Consider the following 14,590-nt stretch of genomic DNA (forward strand, 5'->3'; position numbering starts at 1 on the left):
TTAAATTCCTCTAGGCAACTGTGGTTTGACCTCTTGCCACATTTATAATTTGAAACTTTGGAAATAAAAGCACTTGAGCAGTGAAATATCCCTGTCTTTGGTTTGTATCTGGTTTATGATCTTATGATATAGAAAGTTTCTACAGCAAGTCCTGAATAAAGTACCATACGTAGTGCTTTGTGACTGCTCCTTGGGGTTTAGGCTACTCATTCTGTTTCAGAGAACACTTTACTGTGAGTTTTTTGTAATCAAGGAATTAGGCATTTGTTTTCCAGGTTAGGCCAAGTAACACATGACTTTTATTATATTTCAAAGGTGAATCTTTTCAGGATTTGCTGATGGATTGGAAATAAAGTATAAGTAAGGGAGAAATCAAGGTTTAATCCCACATCTTTACTTGAGCAACTGGTAAAATGAGAGTTGCCCATTACTGAAATGGAGAAGGCTGCTAGGAGAACATTTAGGAGGGTATATTAAAATATTTCGTTCAGGGAATAGGGTTTCCAAGGGGAAAGGGAAATGGGAAGATATTGCTCAAAGGATACAATAGTTTAGTTTATGCAAAGTGAATATTCTGGAGACCTAATGTACAATAACAGTGTAAATATGGTTACCAATACTGTATTGTATACTTGAAGTTAACTAAGATCTTAATTGTTCTTAAGCTGAAAGAAAAAGAAAAAAGGTGGTAACTGAGGTGATAGATATGTTAATTAATTTGATTGTAGTGATTATTTCAAGATGTATATTATATCAAAATATTCAGTGGTATACTTTAAATATGCAATTTTTATTTGTGAATTATACCTCAATAAGCATGGGGAAAATTCTTTTTTTTGGACATGTAAGATATCTATCCCATATAGAAATGCTCTGTAAAAATATGGATGTTTGCATACATCTTCAGGGTATTTCATTGGTGATTAGTTTATACTGATGCATATTTATTTGTGCTTATTTCATTGATAATTTCTTCCACTTTTCATTTATTTCCTCTGGCAAAAATGTGTAGGACTATGATGATTACAGATGATACTGGAAAAAAAGATTAGCATCATAGTTTTAACCCTAAAAGTTAAAATTTCTGTATATTATACCACAGGGGATAACTCTTTGCAAGGAATTACCATTAAAACATTCTTTCAGTGGGATACAATCCAGTGAAACCGTTTTTGGAACTAACTTGGTAAAGGTATTCCAAAAGTTTGGGAAATATAGTAACCTGATATAAAACCTCTAAAGCTGTCAAAAGAGGAGGTTATAAAGTAACTCTGATCTGTGAGGTTTTATTACTTTTTGTCTTCATGACATATTCAGCATGTCCCTTATTTGATCTGTACTTAGGAGCTCTTTTTCTCTTCACTTTAACATCTCCAAAGTGTGATTCTTTCTTATTTGTCCTACATAATAACTGTTGACCAATCAGTACCATCACTGTCTGCAAATATGTGAACACATTTGGAAATAAGATCTTTGCAAGCCAAGTTAGTTAAGGATTGACATGAGATAATAGTGAATTAGGGTGGCCCTAAGTTCAGTAAGAATGTTCTTAGACAGAAAAGGATACAGTGCTATTATTAAATTTGGAGAATGGATAGTAGCAACTTAAAAAAAATCCCAACATAATTTGTGGTATTCTCTTAACCCTCTGGTTTTTTATTGAGTGGGAGTGTTGGGAGGTAAAATGTTAGAATGTGTGCCAGCATACCCCAGGTTGTCAAAAATTGGTGAATTCTATATCCTATTTAATTTTAGTTTCTTTATAGATTTTTTAAAAAGGAATCACCATTGTTTTTGATAATACAGAAGATAAGATATGTGATGATATATGAAAAAATGGACATTGAGAAATTCAGTTCAAAAGTTGTATTCTATGTGCAGAGAAGTTTTAGGAATACCTTGACCAATTTAGTTTGCTTATCTGCTTATTTTTATTTAAAATTTGATTTTCAAAAATGAGATCTAGGTCTCTTAATTTCTTAGATCTGCTACAACAAATGACACAGACATGATGCTTGAAACAACAGAAATTAATTTTCTTAACATTCTGGAGGCTAGAAGTCTGTAGGTGGAGTGTTGGCAGGTCTTCTTCTGAAGACTTTAGGGAAGAGTTTTTGTTTTTTCTTGTTTTTTGTAATTTCTGATCTGTTGCAATAATATGTGACATTCCTTGATTTGTAACTGCATCACTTCAATCTCAGCCTCTATAGCCTTCTTTTTTTGTGTGTCTCTGTATCCTCTTCTCTCTAAGAACACTCTTACAGAACTTGGGGTCACTCTAACTCACTGATCTCATGTCAGTTCCTAATTTTACTTGGCTTGGTAAGACTATTTCCAATAAGACCCATTTTTTGAGGTTCTAAGTGAATACGATTTTGAGGGGATACTATTCAATGCACTATAAGATCTAAAAGAGCACTTTTAGCAACTCTGAAACAAAAATTCTAGTTGGGTGAGGTGGCACACCTACTTGGGAAACTGAGGCAGAAGGATCACAAGTTAGAGGCCATCCTGGTCACCTTAGTGACACCCTATGTCTCCCCCCCCCCCCAAAAAAAAAAAAAAAGTCTGGGGATGTAATTCAATGATAGAGTGCCATTGGAGTTCAATCTTTAATACTTCAAATCATATAAAAATAAAACAATTTCTAAATGATAAGAAAACACTATGTTCCCAGATTGTGTTCTTGAAATACTGTTTCTCAAAAGAATCAGAGCTTCTTGAAAAAATATTTTTCATAAAAGCAAGGAAGCTGTCAAAGACTATTATAATTACAATAAAAAAAAACCCTCAGGAATGAATTTGATTGGGCTCTAACAGGACAGTTATTGAAACCCAGAAAATATGTTGAATTAATGGATTTAGGAAGAGATTAACAATGGCTGTTAACCTCATAACAGGAGAGACAGATATTAAGCACTTCCAAATGGAAGTCAGTAACACCAAAATGCAGTAGTGTGTAACACAGTGTGCCTGATTAAAAGCTGTTCTTGTTTACAAAATAAGAGCAGAGATGCATATTAAGTGACAGGGGATGCAATCAGCAAAATATCCACTATGAAAAAAATTACCTGATTTCCTCAGTTTAAAAATTCTAAGGAGTTTACAAAGTAAGGGAGGGGAAACTATAGATTAAAAATGACATTCAGCCAATTGTGATGTATGGATTTTATTTGTATCCTTATTCTAATGTAATGTAAAAAGAAAGTAAAAAAAATATAACTTATGAGACAATTGTGGAAAATTCAACAGATCTATATTTGATATTAAGGAATTATTCGTTTTGGGTTTTTGTTTTGCTTTTCCTTGTGATTATAATATTCATGATGCTTCTTCCCCAAAAAGCATTTTTCCTTTTTAGTTATATATTGAAATATTTATTCACAAAATATGATGTACAGAATTTCTTGAAAATGAAATTGAGGTAATTATTAAATTAAAATCGACTATGAATTAATAGAGAAGTTGAGATCTGGTTGTATGAGTTTTCATTATGATATCCTGTTTGAAATTTTCTGTAATTAAAGTGCTTTGAAAAGTTAATTGAATACCTTCTCCAGTGGTACTTATTTCTAGATTTTATAGTTAATTTTAGTGAAATAAAGTATATTGTTTTATTTTTGTGCCTTTTCCTTGTAAGGTTTTCTTTCTTGAGGATAGTAATTATTTTCTGGAGTATAGCATATTCTAGGGTATCATACAGGATAGTAATGGTCCTTGGCCATAGCTACCTAATAATAAGGAGACCAAAGTGATAACACATGTGTGGGAGTAAAACCATAAAGATAGTTGGAGGGGACAGGAGTGATGATCTTTAGCTCTATGTAGAATGGAAGCGATGAAAAACAAAAATTGCTAATAATTAGTTAAATCTGCTTAGGTGTCACTTTGGTACTTCATCAAATGTTTAATTGATCATAATTACAAATTTTAAAACTATTTTCTTTATTCTTATTTATTATTATTATTAGTTGTTCAAAACATTACAAAGCTCTTGACATATCATATTTCATACATTTGATTCAAGCAGATTATGAACTCCCATTTTTACCCCATATACAGATTGCAGAATCACATCGGTTACACATCCACTTTTTTACATACTGCCATACTAGTGTATGTTGTATTCTGCTGCCCTTCCTATCCTCTACTATCCCCCTCCCCTCCCCTCCTCTCCCCTCCCATCTTCTCTCTACCTCATCTACTGTAATTCATTTCTCTCTCTCGTTTTTTTCCCCCCTTTCCCCTCACTTCCTCTTATATGTAATTTTGTATAACGATGGGGGTCTCCTTCCATTTCCATGCATTTTCCCTTCTCTCTCCCTTCCCCTCCCCCCTCTCATCCCTGTTTAATGGTGATCTTCTTCTCATGCTCTTCCTCCCTGCTCTGTTCTTAGTTGCCCTCCTCATATCAAAGAAGACATTTGGCATTTGTTTTTTAGGGATTGGCTGGCTTCACTTAGCATAATTTGCTCTAATGTCATCCATTTCCCTGCAAATGCCATGATTTTGTCATTTTTTAGTGCTGAGTAATACTCCATTGTGTATAAATGCCACATTTTTTTTTATCCATTCATCTATTGAAGGGCATCTAGGTTGGTTCCACAGTCTTGCTATTGTGAATTGTGCTGCTATGAACATTGATGTAGCAGTGTCCCTGTAGTATGCTCTTTTTAGGTCTTTAGGGAATAGACTGAGAAAGGGAATAGCTGGGTCAAATGGTGGCTCCATTCCCAGCTTTCCAAGAAATCTCCATACTGCTTTCCAAATTGGCCGCACCAATTTGCAGTCCCACGAGCAATGTACAAGTGTACCCTTTTCCCCACATCCTCGCCAGCACTTGTTGTTGTTTGACTTCATAATGGCTGTCAATCTTACTGGAGTGAGATGGTATCTTAGGGTGGTTTTGATTTGCATTTCTCTGACTGCTAGAGATGGTGAGCATTTTTTAATGTACTTGTTGATTGATTGTATGTCCTCCTCTGAGAAGTGTCTGTTGAGGTCCTTGGCCCATTTCTTGATTGGCTTATTTGTTATCTTATTGTTTAATTTTTTGAGTTGTTTGTATACTCTAGATATTAGGGCTCTGTCTGAAGTGTGAGGAGTAAAGATTTGTTCCCAGGATGTAGGCTCCCTATTAACCTCTCTTATTGTTTCTTTTGCTGAGAAAAAACTTTTTAGTTGAGTAAGTCCCATTTGCTGATTCTAGTTATTAACTCTTGTGCTATGGGTGTCCTATTGAGGAATTTGGAGCCCGACTCCACAGTATGTAGATCGTAGCCAACTTTTTCTTCTATCAGACGGCCTGTCTCTGATTTGATATCAAGCTCCTTGATCCATTTTGAGTTAACTTTTGTGCATGGCGAGAGAAAGGGATTCAGTTTCATTTTGTTGCATATGGATTTCCAGTTTTCCCAGCACCATTTGTTGAAGATGCTATCCTTCCTCCATTGCATGCTTTTAGCCCCTTTATCAAATATAAGGTAGTTGTAATTTTGTGGATTGGTTTCTGTGTCCTCTATTCTGTACCATTGGTCCACCTGCCTGTTTTGGTACCAGTACAATGCTGTTTTTGTTACTATTGCTCTGTAGTATAGTTTGAAGTCTGGTATCACTATACCGCCTGATTCACACTTCCTGCTTAGAGTTGTTTTTGCTATTCTGGGTCTTTTATTTTTCCATATGAATTTCATGATTGCTTTCTCTATTTCTACAAGAAATACCGTTGGGATTTTGATTGGCATTGCATTAAACCTATAGAGAACTTTTGGTAATATCGCCATTTTGATGATGTTGGTTCTGCCTAGCCATGAACAGGGTATATTTTTTCATCTTCTAAGATCTTCTTCTATTTCTCTCTTTAGGGTTCTGTAGTTTTCATTGTATAAGTCTTTCACCTCTTTTGTTAGGTTGATTCCCAAGTATTTTATTTTTTTTTTTGAGGATATTGTGAATGGAGTGGTTGTCCTCATTTCCATTTCAGAGGATTTGTCGCTGATATACAGGAATGCCTTTGATTTATGCGTGTTGATTTTATATCCTGCCACTTTGCTGAATTCATTTATTAGCTCTAATAGTTTCTTTGTAGACCCTTTTGGGTCTGCTAGGTATAGAATCATGTCATCTGCAAGTAGTGATAATTTAAGTTCTTCTTTTCCCATCTTTATGCCTTTAATTTCTTTCGTCTGTCTAATTGCTCTGGCCAGTATTTCGAGAACTATATTGAATAGAAGTGGTGAGAGAGGGCATCCCTGTCTTGTTCCAGATTTTAGAGGGAATGCCTTCAATTTTTCTCCATTCAGAATGATGCTAGCCTGAGGCTTAGCATAGATTGCTTTTACAATATTGAGGTATGTTCCTGTTATCCCTAGTTTTTCTAGAGTTTTGAACATAAAGGGATGCTGTACCTTGTCGAATGCTTTTTCCGCATCTATCGAGATGATCAAAAGTTCTCTATAGGTTTAATGCAATGCCAATCAAAATCCCAACGGCATTTCTTGTAGAAATAGAGAAAGCAATCATGAAATTCATATGGAAAAATAAACGACTCAGAATAGCAAAAACAACTCTAAGCAGGAAGTGTGAATCAGGCGGTATAGTGATACCAGACTTCAAACTATACTACAGAGCAATAGTAACAAAAACAGCATTGTACCAAAACAGGCAGGTGGACCAATGTTTCAGAGAACAGTCCAGAATGACTGTTGAACAGCAGCTTTGAGAGTTTCAAGTTCTGACTGGAGCAGGAATAAGGAAGAGTATTTCCAAGAGAGTTGGGAAACAAAAGTGATGGATGAGTTGATGTGTTTGAATCTTCTAAGAGATTTATACTTTTGTCGTGGAGTTAGCTGAATTAATGGTAGGTAATATAGAAAAAAAAAAAAGGTAAAGAAAAAAAACAGCAATTATTAACCTCAGGGAAAACTCGTGGTTCAGCTGTGATTAATGTTTGTAAGTTATAATAATATAATACTGCTATATCAAATGTTGATATATTGATATATCAAATAAGATGGACAGTGAAGGCAGCAAAGGGGATAAGCTAGAGGAGTATATGCAGTATTATAAAGAGAAAAAAAGTCTTTCTCTTTCACAGTTAAAATAATAGGAAATATGTGAAACAGAATAATCAAAGTAGAATACTATAAGGTTGTTATTTAGAAGTAGAAGTAAATATTAGAAGAAGCAGGCAAAGGATTTGATGAGTGCTCTTGGTAAGCAGAAATAAAGAGTGGGTAATTCTGCAGTTTTTCTTTAAAGTGCTGTTTTACTCCTTTATTTTTCATAAAAATTAAAAGGCACATTACTGTGTAAAGGCAGTGACATGACTTTAGATTTAGTTTTAGATTTAGGGTAGATTTGTGAAATGATTTCTAAGCAACCATAATTTATAGAAATTCAATAGTAATGAATGCTTTGGAGATTGTGCTTGGAGCTGCTTAGTTCTTAATATTGGCTCCAAACTAACCATTCTTTCCATAGAGAGCATTTAATTTAATAGCAGCTTCATTGGATAGGTTTCCAAGTGAAAGAATGCTATGTAAACAATATATATTCATTAAGTTTTGAGTGAATCAAAACAACTCATCACTCTTAGGGCATAAATGATACTGCATAACTAGAGAACAACAATTCTGTATATAGCTGAACAAAAATGATTATTTCCTAAGAATGTAACTGGATACAATTTTTACTCCTGGCTTCCTAAGGAACTTTATGAAAACCTTTGTATCATCTTTTAGATATACATCAGATGGTACAGTAGCATTTGTATCCTGAAATGCAGCCAGCTCCCTTGCCCAGGGTATACACTATATTTGTTAACAGCAGTTGTGGGTGGGATGTGTGTGAAGGATGGATAATATCTCTAAACCAGACAGCTGTTGAATAGTAACTTAAAAGGAAATTAGAATGCTGTTAGGCTCTTACTAACTGGACTAACAAGAAAACTGAAAAATACATAAGATCTTAAGAGAAAACGTCAATAGATCCTTTGTGAAACAAACAGGATTGAAGACTAAAAGACAATTGGTGTTTGCACTGTAGGCTTTCCTCAGAATTCTTAGGGATAGCAGTGACATATCTGCAGCAGTTTATTGTAGACCATAAATATATTAGATGACTAATAACAGATGCTTGTTGGTAAAGAACAGTAATTTATAAAAATGTTAATATAATTTTGTGGTTAATTGAATCTTTCCTTTGTCTTTCTTAATGTGGAAGTACTTGTAGAAATTAATATCTGGAGTTGGTTGTAGTGGCACACATCTATAATCCCAGTGGCTTGGGAGGCTAAGGCAGGAGTATCATGAGTTCAAAGCCAGCCTAAGCAACTCAGTGAGATACTGTCTCAAAATAAAAAATAAAAAGAACTGGGGATGTGAATCAGTGGTTAAATGTCCCTGAGTTCAATCTCTGGTACCAAAAGAGAGAAATTAATATCCACAAAAAATAAGCCATAAGCAATGAAGCCAACAACACTGCTAAACTATTTCAGTTAACATCATGGTTTTCTCTTTAAAGTTTGAGTAAAAAGGGAAATACTTACTTGAATCCTTTATCAGTGGCTAAATGTAATTAAAGGTTGACCTGAAATGGCCTCAGTTTCCTCTGGTCAGCTCCTACTTGAGATAAGCTCACCAGTACTATTTTTTAGGTAATAACTGGAAAATAAATATTGAGTGTATTATTGTTATTAATAGTTTGACTGGGCGTAGTGGTGTATTCCTGCAATCTCAGTATATGTCTTTTGTTATAAGATGAAATTTTGCACAGGGCAGGATATGTCAATTAGAATTTTAATAGCCATATACTCTGAGTATAGCATTTTTTAAAAAAAATATTTATTTTTTAGCTATAGGTAAACACAATATCTTTATTTTATTTTTATGTGGTGCTGAGGATCAAACCCAGTGCCTCATGCATGCTAAGCAAGAGCTCTGAGTCACAACCTCAGCCCAGCAGTTTTCTTTATTGTGATCTTTTATATTTTCCTTATCTCTGTGAGTTAACAAGATAAGAGAGTATTGGTAGACTGAGGCAAATGGATCACACATCTCAAAGTCAGCATGGGTAACAGCCAGAACCTGTCTTAAAAAGAACTGAGGATCTAGCTTCGTGTTTGCCTACCATGTGCAAAGCTCTGGATTCAGTCCCTATTATGGGGGTTGGGAAGAGGGTGGGATAAAAACAGCATTTTGGAAAGTATGTAAATTCAAGTATTATTATTACAGATGCAGCTTTTCTACATATTTTAACTTTCTCTTGCCAGTATCAAAGGTTTACAGCCTTTTAAAATAAAAATTAAGGTAACTAAGTCCTTTTGTGTTTTTGTACAGGAATCTCTCCATACAGTAAAGTGAGAGGAAAGAAAAATGCAGCAATAAAGATAAATAAGGTTTGTTGAAATAAAAATTTTTTTTTTTTTTTTTCTGGGTGTGGTGGTGCATTCCTGCAATCTCAGCAACTCTGGAGGCTGAGGCAGGAAGGCAGCAAGTTTAAGGCCAGCCTTAGCAACTTAGCGAGGCCCTAAGCAACTTAGTAAGACACTGTCTCAAAATAAAAATGAAAAGGGCTGGGGATGTGGCTCAGTGGTTAAGTGCCCTTTGGTTCAATCCCTGGTGTCCCCCACCACCCAAAAAAGTTTTTCTTAGATAATAACACTTTATGGTTATATACTGTATAACTCTAGTTTCTCAGATGTAAAAATATTTTATGTTGACTATTAAGTACTTATTATGCAAGTAGTTTTGTTTCCTGTTTGACTAACTACCTTTTACATTTCTAGCCTCGAAGATCAAATCAGTGTGCAAGTCATTGCTACAGAAATTTTTTCTCCAATATGTTTTCTTCTAGTAGTCACACTGGAGAATCTTCTTTTACCTATAGAGCTTACTGGTTAGTATTTTCTTCTTTTAATCTGTGCTGTTTCTAGTTGATGTTTTAATTATTATAATGAACTTGGTGGGAATTTAACTCTGGGCTCAATACAGATTATGAAGGCTCACCTTGTTTTTTGTTTCTTTTACCAAACTGGTTCTAGCAAAGAGAAAACCTAATATTTTTGTGAGCTGTTCTTTATGCAATGCCTGTGTATGTCTGTGGACTTTGTTATCATTAATAAGATGTTGTTCTATACAATCATGTTAAATGATGGGGAAACCTATAAGGTATTTGTTACGTTGTGGGAATAGTACCTAATGAAGTGGAACTCTTTAGAGAAGTTGTCATCTTTGAATCCATAGTGACTGGTATATAGATGCTCAGTAGATATTTATGTAATTTAAAGATTAAATTGGGGTTTTAAAATCATATACAAACAATCAGTTAAACCAACAAGGTGAGATTGTATGATTTAATTTTAGACCTTGACAAAGTGTCACAGAAGCAATTGATCTGAGTAGCCTTTCCAAAAGCCAAACTATTACCCATTTTTGTTTGTAGTAATTGTAACCTCCTTTATTTTCTTTTGTTGTGTACTTAAAGTGGGAAAGTACAATACCTAGAATTTCTCTCATTACTGGGGTTATTAGGCTGAATTAACACTTAATTAACATTAACAATTAAGTCTGTACCTTGCTGGGTGTGGTGGCGCACACTTTAATCTCAGTGACTTGGGAGCCTGAGGCAGGAGAATCGAAAGTTTGAAGCCATCCTCAGCATATTAGCAAAGCCCTAAAGAACTTAGTGAGACACTGTGTCAAAAAATAATAGAGATGTAACTCAGAAGCATCCCTGAGTTCAGGTTCAGTCCCTAGTACAAAACCAAAAACAAAAACTGTGCAGCTTAAGCATTACAGCATCGCTTTTAGGATTCAATTAAATATAATTTTGATTTATAATATGTAAATATTACTTACTGCCAGTTGTGGGTGGTGTATGCCTGTTAATCCCAGAGACTCAGGAGGATGAAGCAAGAGGACCATAAGTTTGAGACTAGCCTGGGCAATTTAGCAAGCCCCTGTCCCAAAATAAAAAGTATTGGGGATGTAGCTCAATGGTAAAGTGCCCCTGGTTCAATCCACAGTTTAAAAAAAAAAAAGTTTCTTTCTTATTTTAGGAATGAGTTTATTTATTTTTAATATATATATTTTTTAGTTGTAGATGGACTATCATTTTATTTATTTTACGTGGTGCTGAGGATTGAACCCAGTGCCTCACACATGCTAGGCAAATGCTCTACCATTGAGCTACAGCCCCAGCCCCAGGAGTGAGTTTATTTTGAAAGTGTTATAATAGGAAAATAATTTTTATGCTTATAAGTATGATCCATAATGCTTGGTATAAAAACTACTGCTATTCTTGGGATAATCAATTGTTACTCCAAATTTTTATTTTTGGAATTCTGATGAAGATCTAAATTTATCTTTTAGTACAGAATTTATAGAAGTCAGTGAAATCAGTGCATTGATTAGGCAGAAGAGACAGGAACTGGAATTGTCATGGTTTCCTGATGCACTGCCTGGAATTGGAAGGTAAAAAAGATGTTTACTCAGGTGTTTATATGCTAACATGCACACAAGTTATCATTAAAATTTAACTATAAGAGAGCTTTATTTGATAGTTATCTTCCTGAGGAAATTTTGTGTAAGTTAAACAGGTATTTAAAATGCCAAATGAATATATAATTTAATGGACCCTTTGGGAAGTAATAAGTTACATACTTATATGCTAGCTTCACTTAAAGGAGAACAGGATCAGACTACTAAGATTCATTAATAATAAAAACATTTAGATTTGTCATCCTTCCTCTATTCTTTCAATATTTCAGTCTTACCATTAGTTTGCTGAATTGTTTAAATATATTTCCTTCTCAAAAATGTTCTAAATAACTGTTTAATCAAGTGTCTAGTCTATTCTGGCATTCATGACTTTCTGTAATCTAGTTCATTGTTTTTAGTTTTAGTTGTGGAGCTACTAGTATAGTTCCACATGCTACATACATAAACCAAGCTCCCACCTACAGTTTAAGGGCTCTGCCTGAGTTTTATATTTATTCCCTAAAAAATAAATCATATTTATTCCCTATAACATTGTGACTTTATTTTATCTGTCACTGTAAGATAGGTCTGTATAGGACCTTTTCCCTCAAGGAATGATGATGGCATGCAAATAGAAGTAAAATTAGGAAGTTCAAATATGTATACTCTGAAGTCTTTCCTTACAGTTGTATGTTTTTGTACATATGCAAGTTACATATTGTTTTTCTAGTTTTTTTCCTCTTCAGAATGTCATCTAATAATGATTAAGATAGTCTTTTGTTAGGAGAACTAAATTAAATATATATGAGTAAGAAAAAGGAGCTTGAGAAGTAGATTGGATTTAAATTAAGAAAATTGGGGGAGGGGGGAAGGTCTTCACTGGTTGATAGGGATACTGAGAATGAGAACTTTGAAGAGACATCATCCTTACATCAAGGATTTATAATAGAGCAATGAAATTTAATTCACTGGTTGTCTGGAAGAGGAAGAATGGTGCAGAGGAACTTGAAGGAACTTTCTGGAGAGATCGAAATGTTTTATTTCTTGATTGGGCTCGTGGTTATACATATACTTTGGGAGAAAGTCACCAAACTCTACACTTAGGATCTGTACATCTAGCTGGATGTGGTGGCACACGCCTGTAATCGAGGCTGAGACAGGAGGAAGAGTTCAAAGCCAGCCTCAGCAATGGGGAGATAACTAAGTGACTCAATGAGTCTCTGTCTCTAAATAAATAAAAATACAAAATAGGGGTAGGGATGTGGCTGAAGTGCCCCTGAGTTCAATCCCTGGTACCAAAAAGAAAAAAAAAAAAAAATCTATGCATCTTATTTTATGTTGATATACTTCCAAGTTTATGTGCAGAGTGGACTAGAAAAACAAAAACTAAAATAAAATCTTGACAAATACAATTCACAATAGTCAAATTATGAAAATGCCTAGGTGACCATAAACAGATGAGTGGATAAAGAAAATGGGGTATACAATGGAGTTTTATTGAGCCATAAAGAAAAATAAAATTGTCATTTGCAGGAACATGGGTAGAACCATTATGTTAAGAGAAATAAGCCAAACTCAGAAGGTCAGGGGTCATATGTTTTCTCTCAAATGTAGAAGCTAGAGAGGAAGAAAGAAAAGAAAGTTGGAGGTGAAGGATGTCTCAGGGAAATCAAAGGGAGATCAGTAGAGTAGAGGAAAAGGAACAGGAGAGGTAAAAGGGGAGGGAATGGTGAAATTCTTGGAAATGATATTGGCCAAATTTTATTTTCTGCATGTATGAATATGTGTAACACACAATCCCACCATTATGTACAACTATAATGTGCCAATAAAAATATGGAAAAAATATTGACAGTATTATTTGCAAGAGAATTATCTGATTGTACTAAGTTGCTTTCATCTCTTTACATTCATGTAACAGAAAAAATATGCAAATGTGCTTTTTCAATGTTTTTTCTTTGTAGCCAGTTGGTGGCCAACTTTGGGCAATTTATAATCTCGAAGTTAGATTTTTAGTTACTTGGGCAAAAAAGTTTATTTTAGTATTGCTAACCAGATTTGGAGAACTAATAGTTTTTGATTACTGGTCTAATTTTATAAAGAATTTAAACACAAATATCTATTTTGTTTTGAATTTTCAGAATTGGTTTTATACCTTGGGATTTTGAAACAGAAGTTCTTCCTCTCATTTCTTCTGTGTTGCCACGAACTATTTTTCCAACAAGTACCGTATCTTTAGAAAATTTTGGTAAAGTTTGTGAAACTTTTTTGTATTTTAAAAAATAATTATTGTTTGTATTATTATTAGCTTCTTCCAATTTCATAGGTATCTGAATGTCAATGAATTAAAATAAGTTATAGTAAGTTATAACAACTTTAGATATTTACTTAATAATTGGACAGTGACTTGATTTGAAAATCATTCCAACTTAGAGTGTATATATGCATGTGAGTATGTCCACTATCTATATACATACATATCTGCATGCATGACTTTAGATACACACAACGGACCATTTGGCCATTAAAAAGGGAGGAAATCCTGTCATTGCAAAAACATGGGTGAACCTGCAGGATATTATGCAAAGTGAAATAAGCTGAGACAGAAAGACAAATACCATGTGATTTCACTCATGTGATATCTGAAACAATTGATTTCATAAAGCTGAGAATAGAATGGTGGTTTCCAGGAGCTGGGGTGGTACTTTGGGGTGGTACCGGGGAGATATTGGTTAAGGGATCCAACATTTGAGTTAGGAGTAATAAATTCAAAAGCTCTTGAGTATAACAAGGGGACTATAGTTAATAATATATTATAATCTTCCAAAATGCCAAGAATAGATAAGAAAGTATTCTCAGCACAAAAATAATAACTGTGAAATATTGTATAATTAATTAGCTAGATTTAGTCATCCCCCAGTATATATATACTTCAGAATATTCTACACAGTATACACATACATCTTTATTTGTCAATTAAAAAAAAAAAATCTGTCCCAAGCTGGGTGTGGTGGCACATGTCTGTAATCTCAGCTTTCTGAGAGACTCAGGGAAGAGAATTGCAAGTTCCAGGCCAGCCTGGGCAACTTGGACCTTTTCTCAAAATAAAA

The 14,590-nt window shown here is 34.2% G+C and overlaps 1 protein-coding gene across 4 annotated transcripts in view; it reads left to right on the forward strand.

The window, feature by feature from the left end:
* The window catches only part of Scaf11 (SR-related CTD associated factor 11), a 76,070-nt gene that overhangs the window by 52,098 nt on the left and 9,382 nt on the right, over nucleotides 1–14,590 (forward strand). For 3 of the 4 annotated variants that reach the window (XM_027934077.3, XM_071609942.1, XM_071609943.1), the window contains exons 7-10: nucleotides 9,339–9,397; nucleotides 9,788–9,897; nucleotides 11,373–11,474; nucleotides 13,622–13,728. In XM_027934077.3, the coding sequence (XP_027789878.2) occupies nucleotides 9,339–9,397; nucleotides 9,788–9,897; nucleotides 11,373–11,474; nucleotides 13,622–13,728 (378 nt within the window). The remainder of the gene's footprint in view (nucleotides 1–9,338; nucleotides 9,398–9,787; nucleotides 9,898–11,372; nucleotides 11,475–13,621; nucleotides 13,729–14,590) is intronic. The other variant, XM_071609941.1, reaches the window with a different exon arrangement.

This window comes from Marmota flaviventris, chromosome 3 (genome assembly GCF_047511675.1).
Source record: "Marmota flaviventris isolate mMarFla1 chromosome 3, mMarFla1.hap1, whole genome shotgun sequence".
Lineage (NCBI taxonomy): Eukaryota > Metazoa > Chordata > Mammalia > Rodentia > Sciuridae > Marmota > Marmota flaviventris.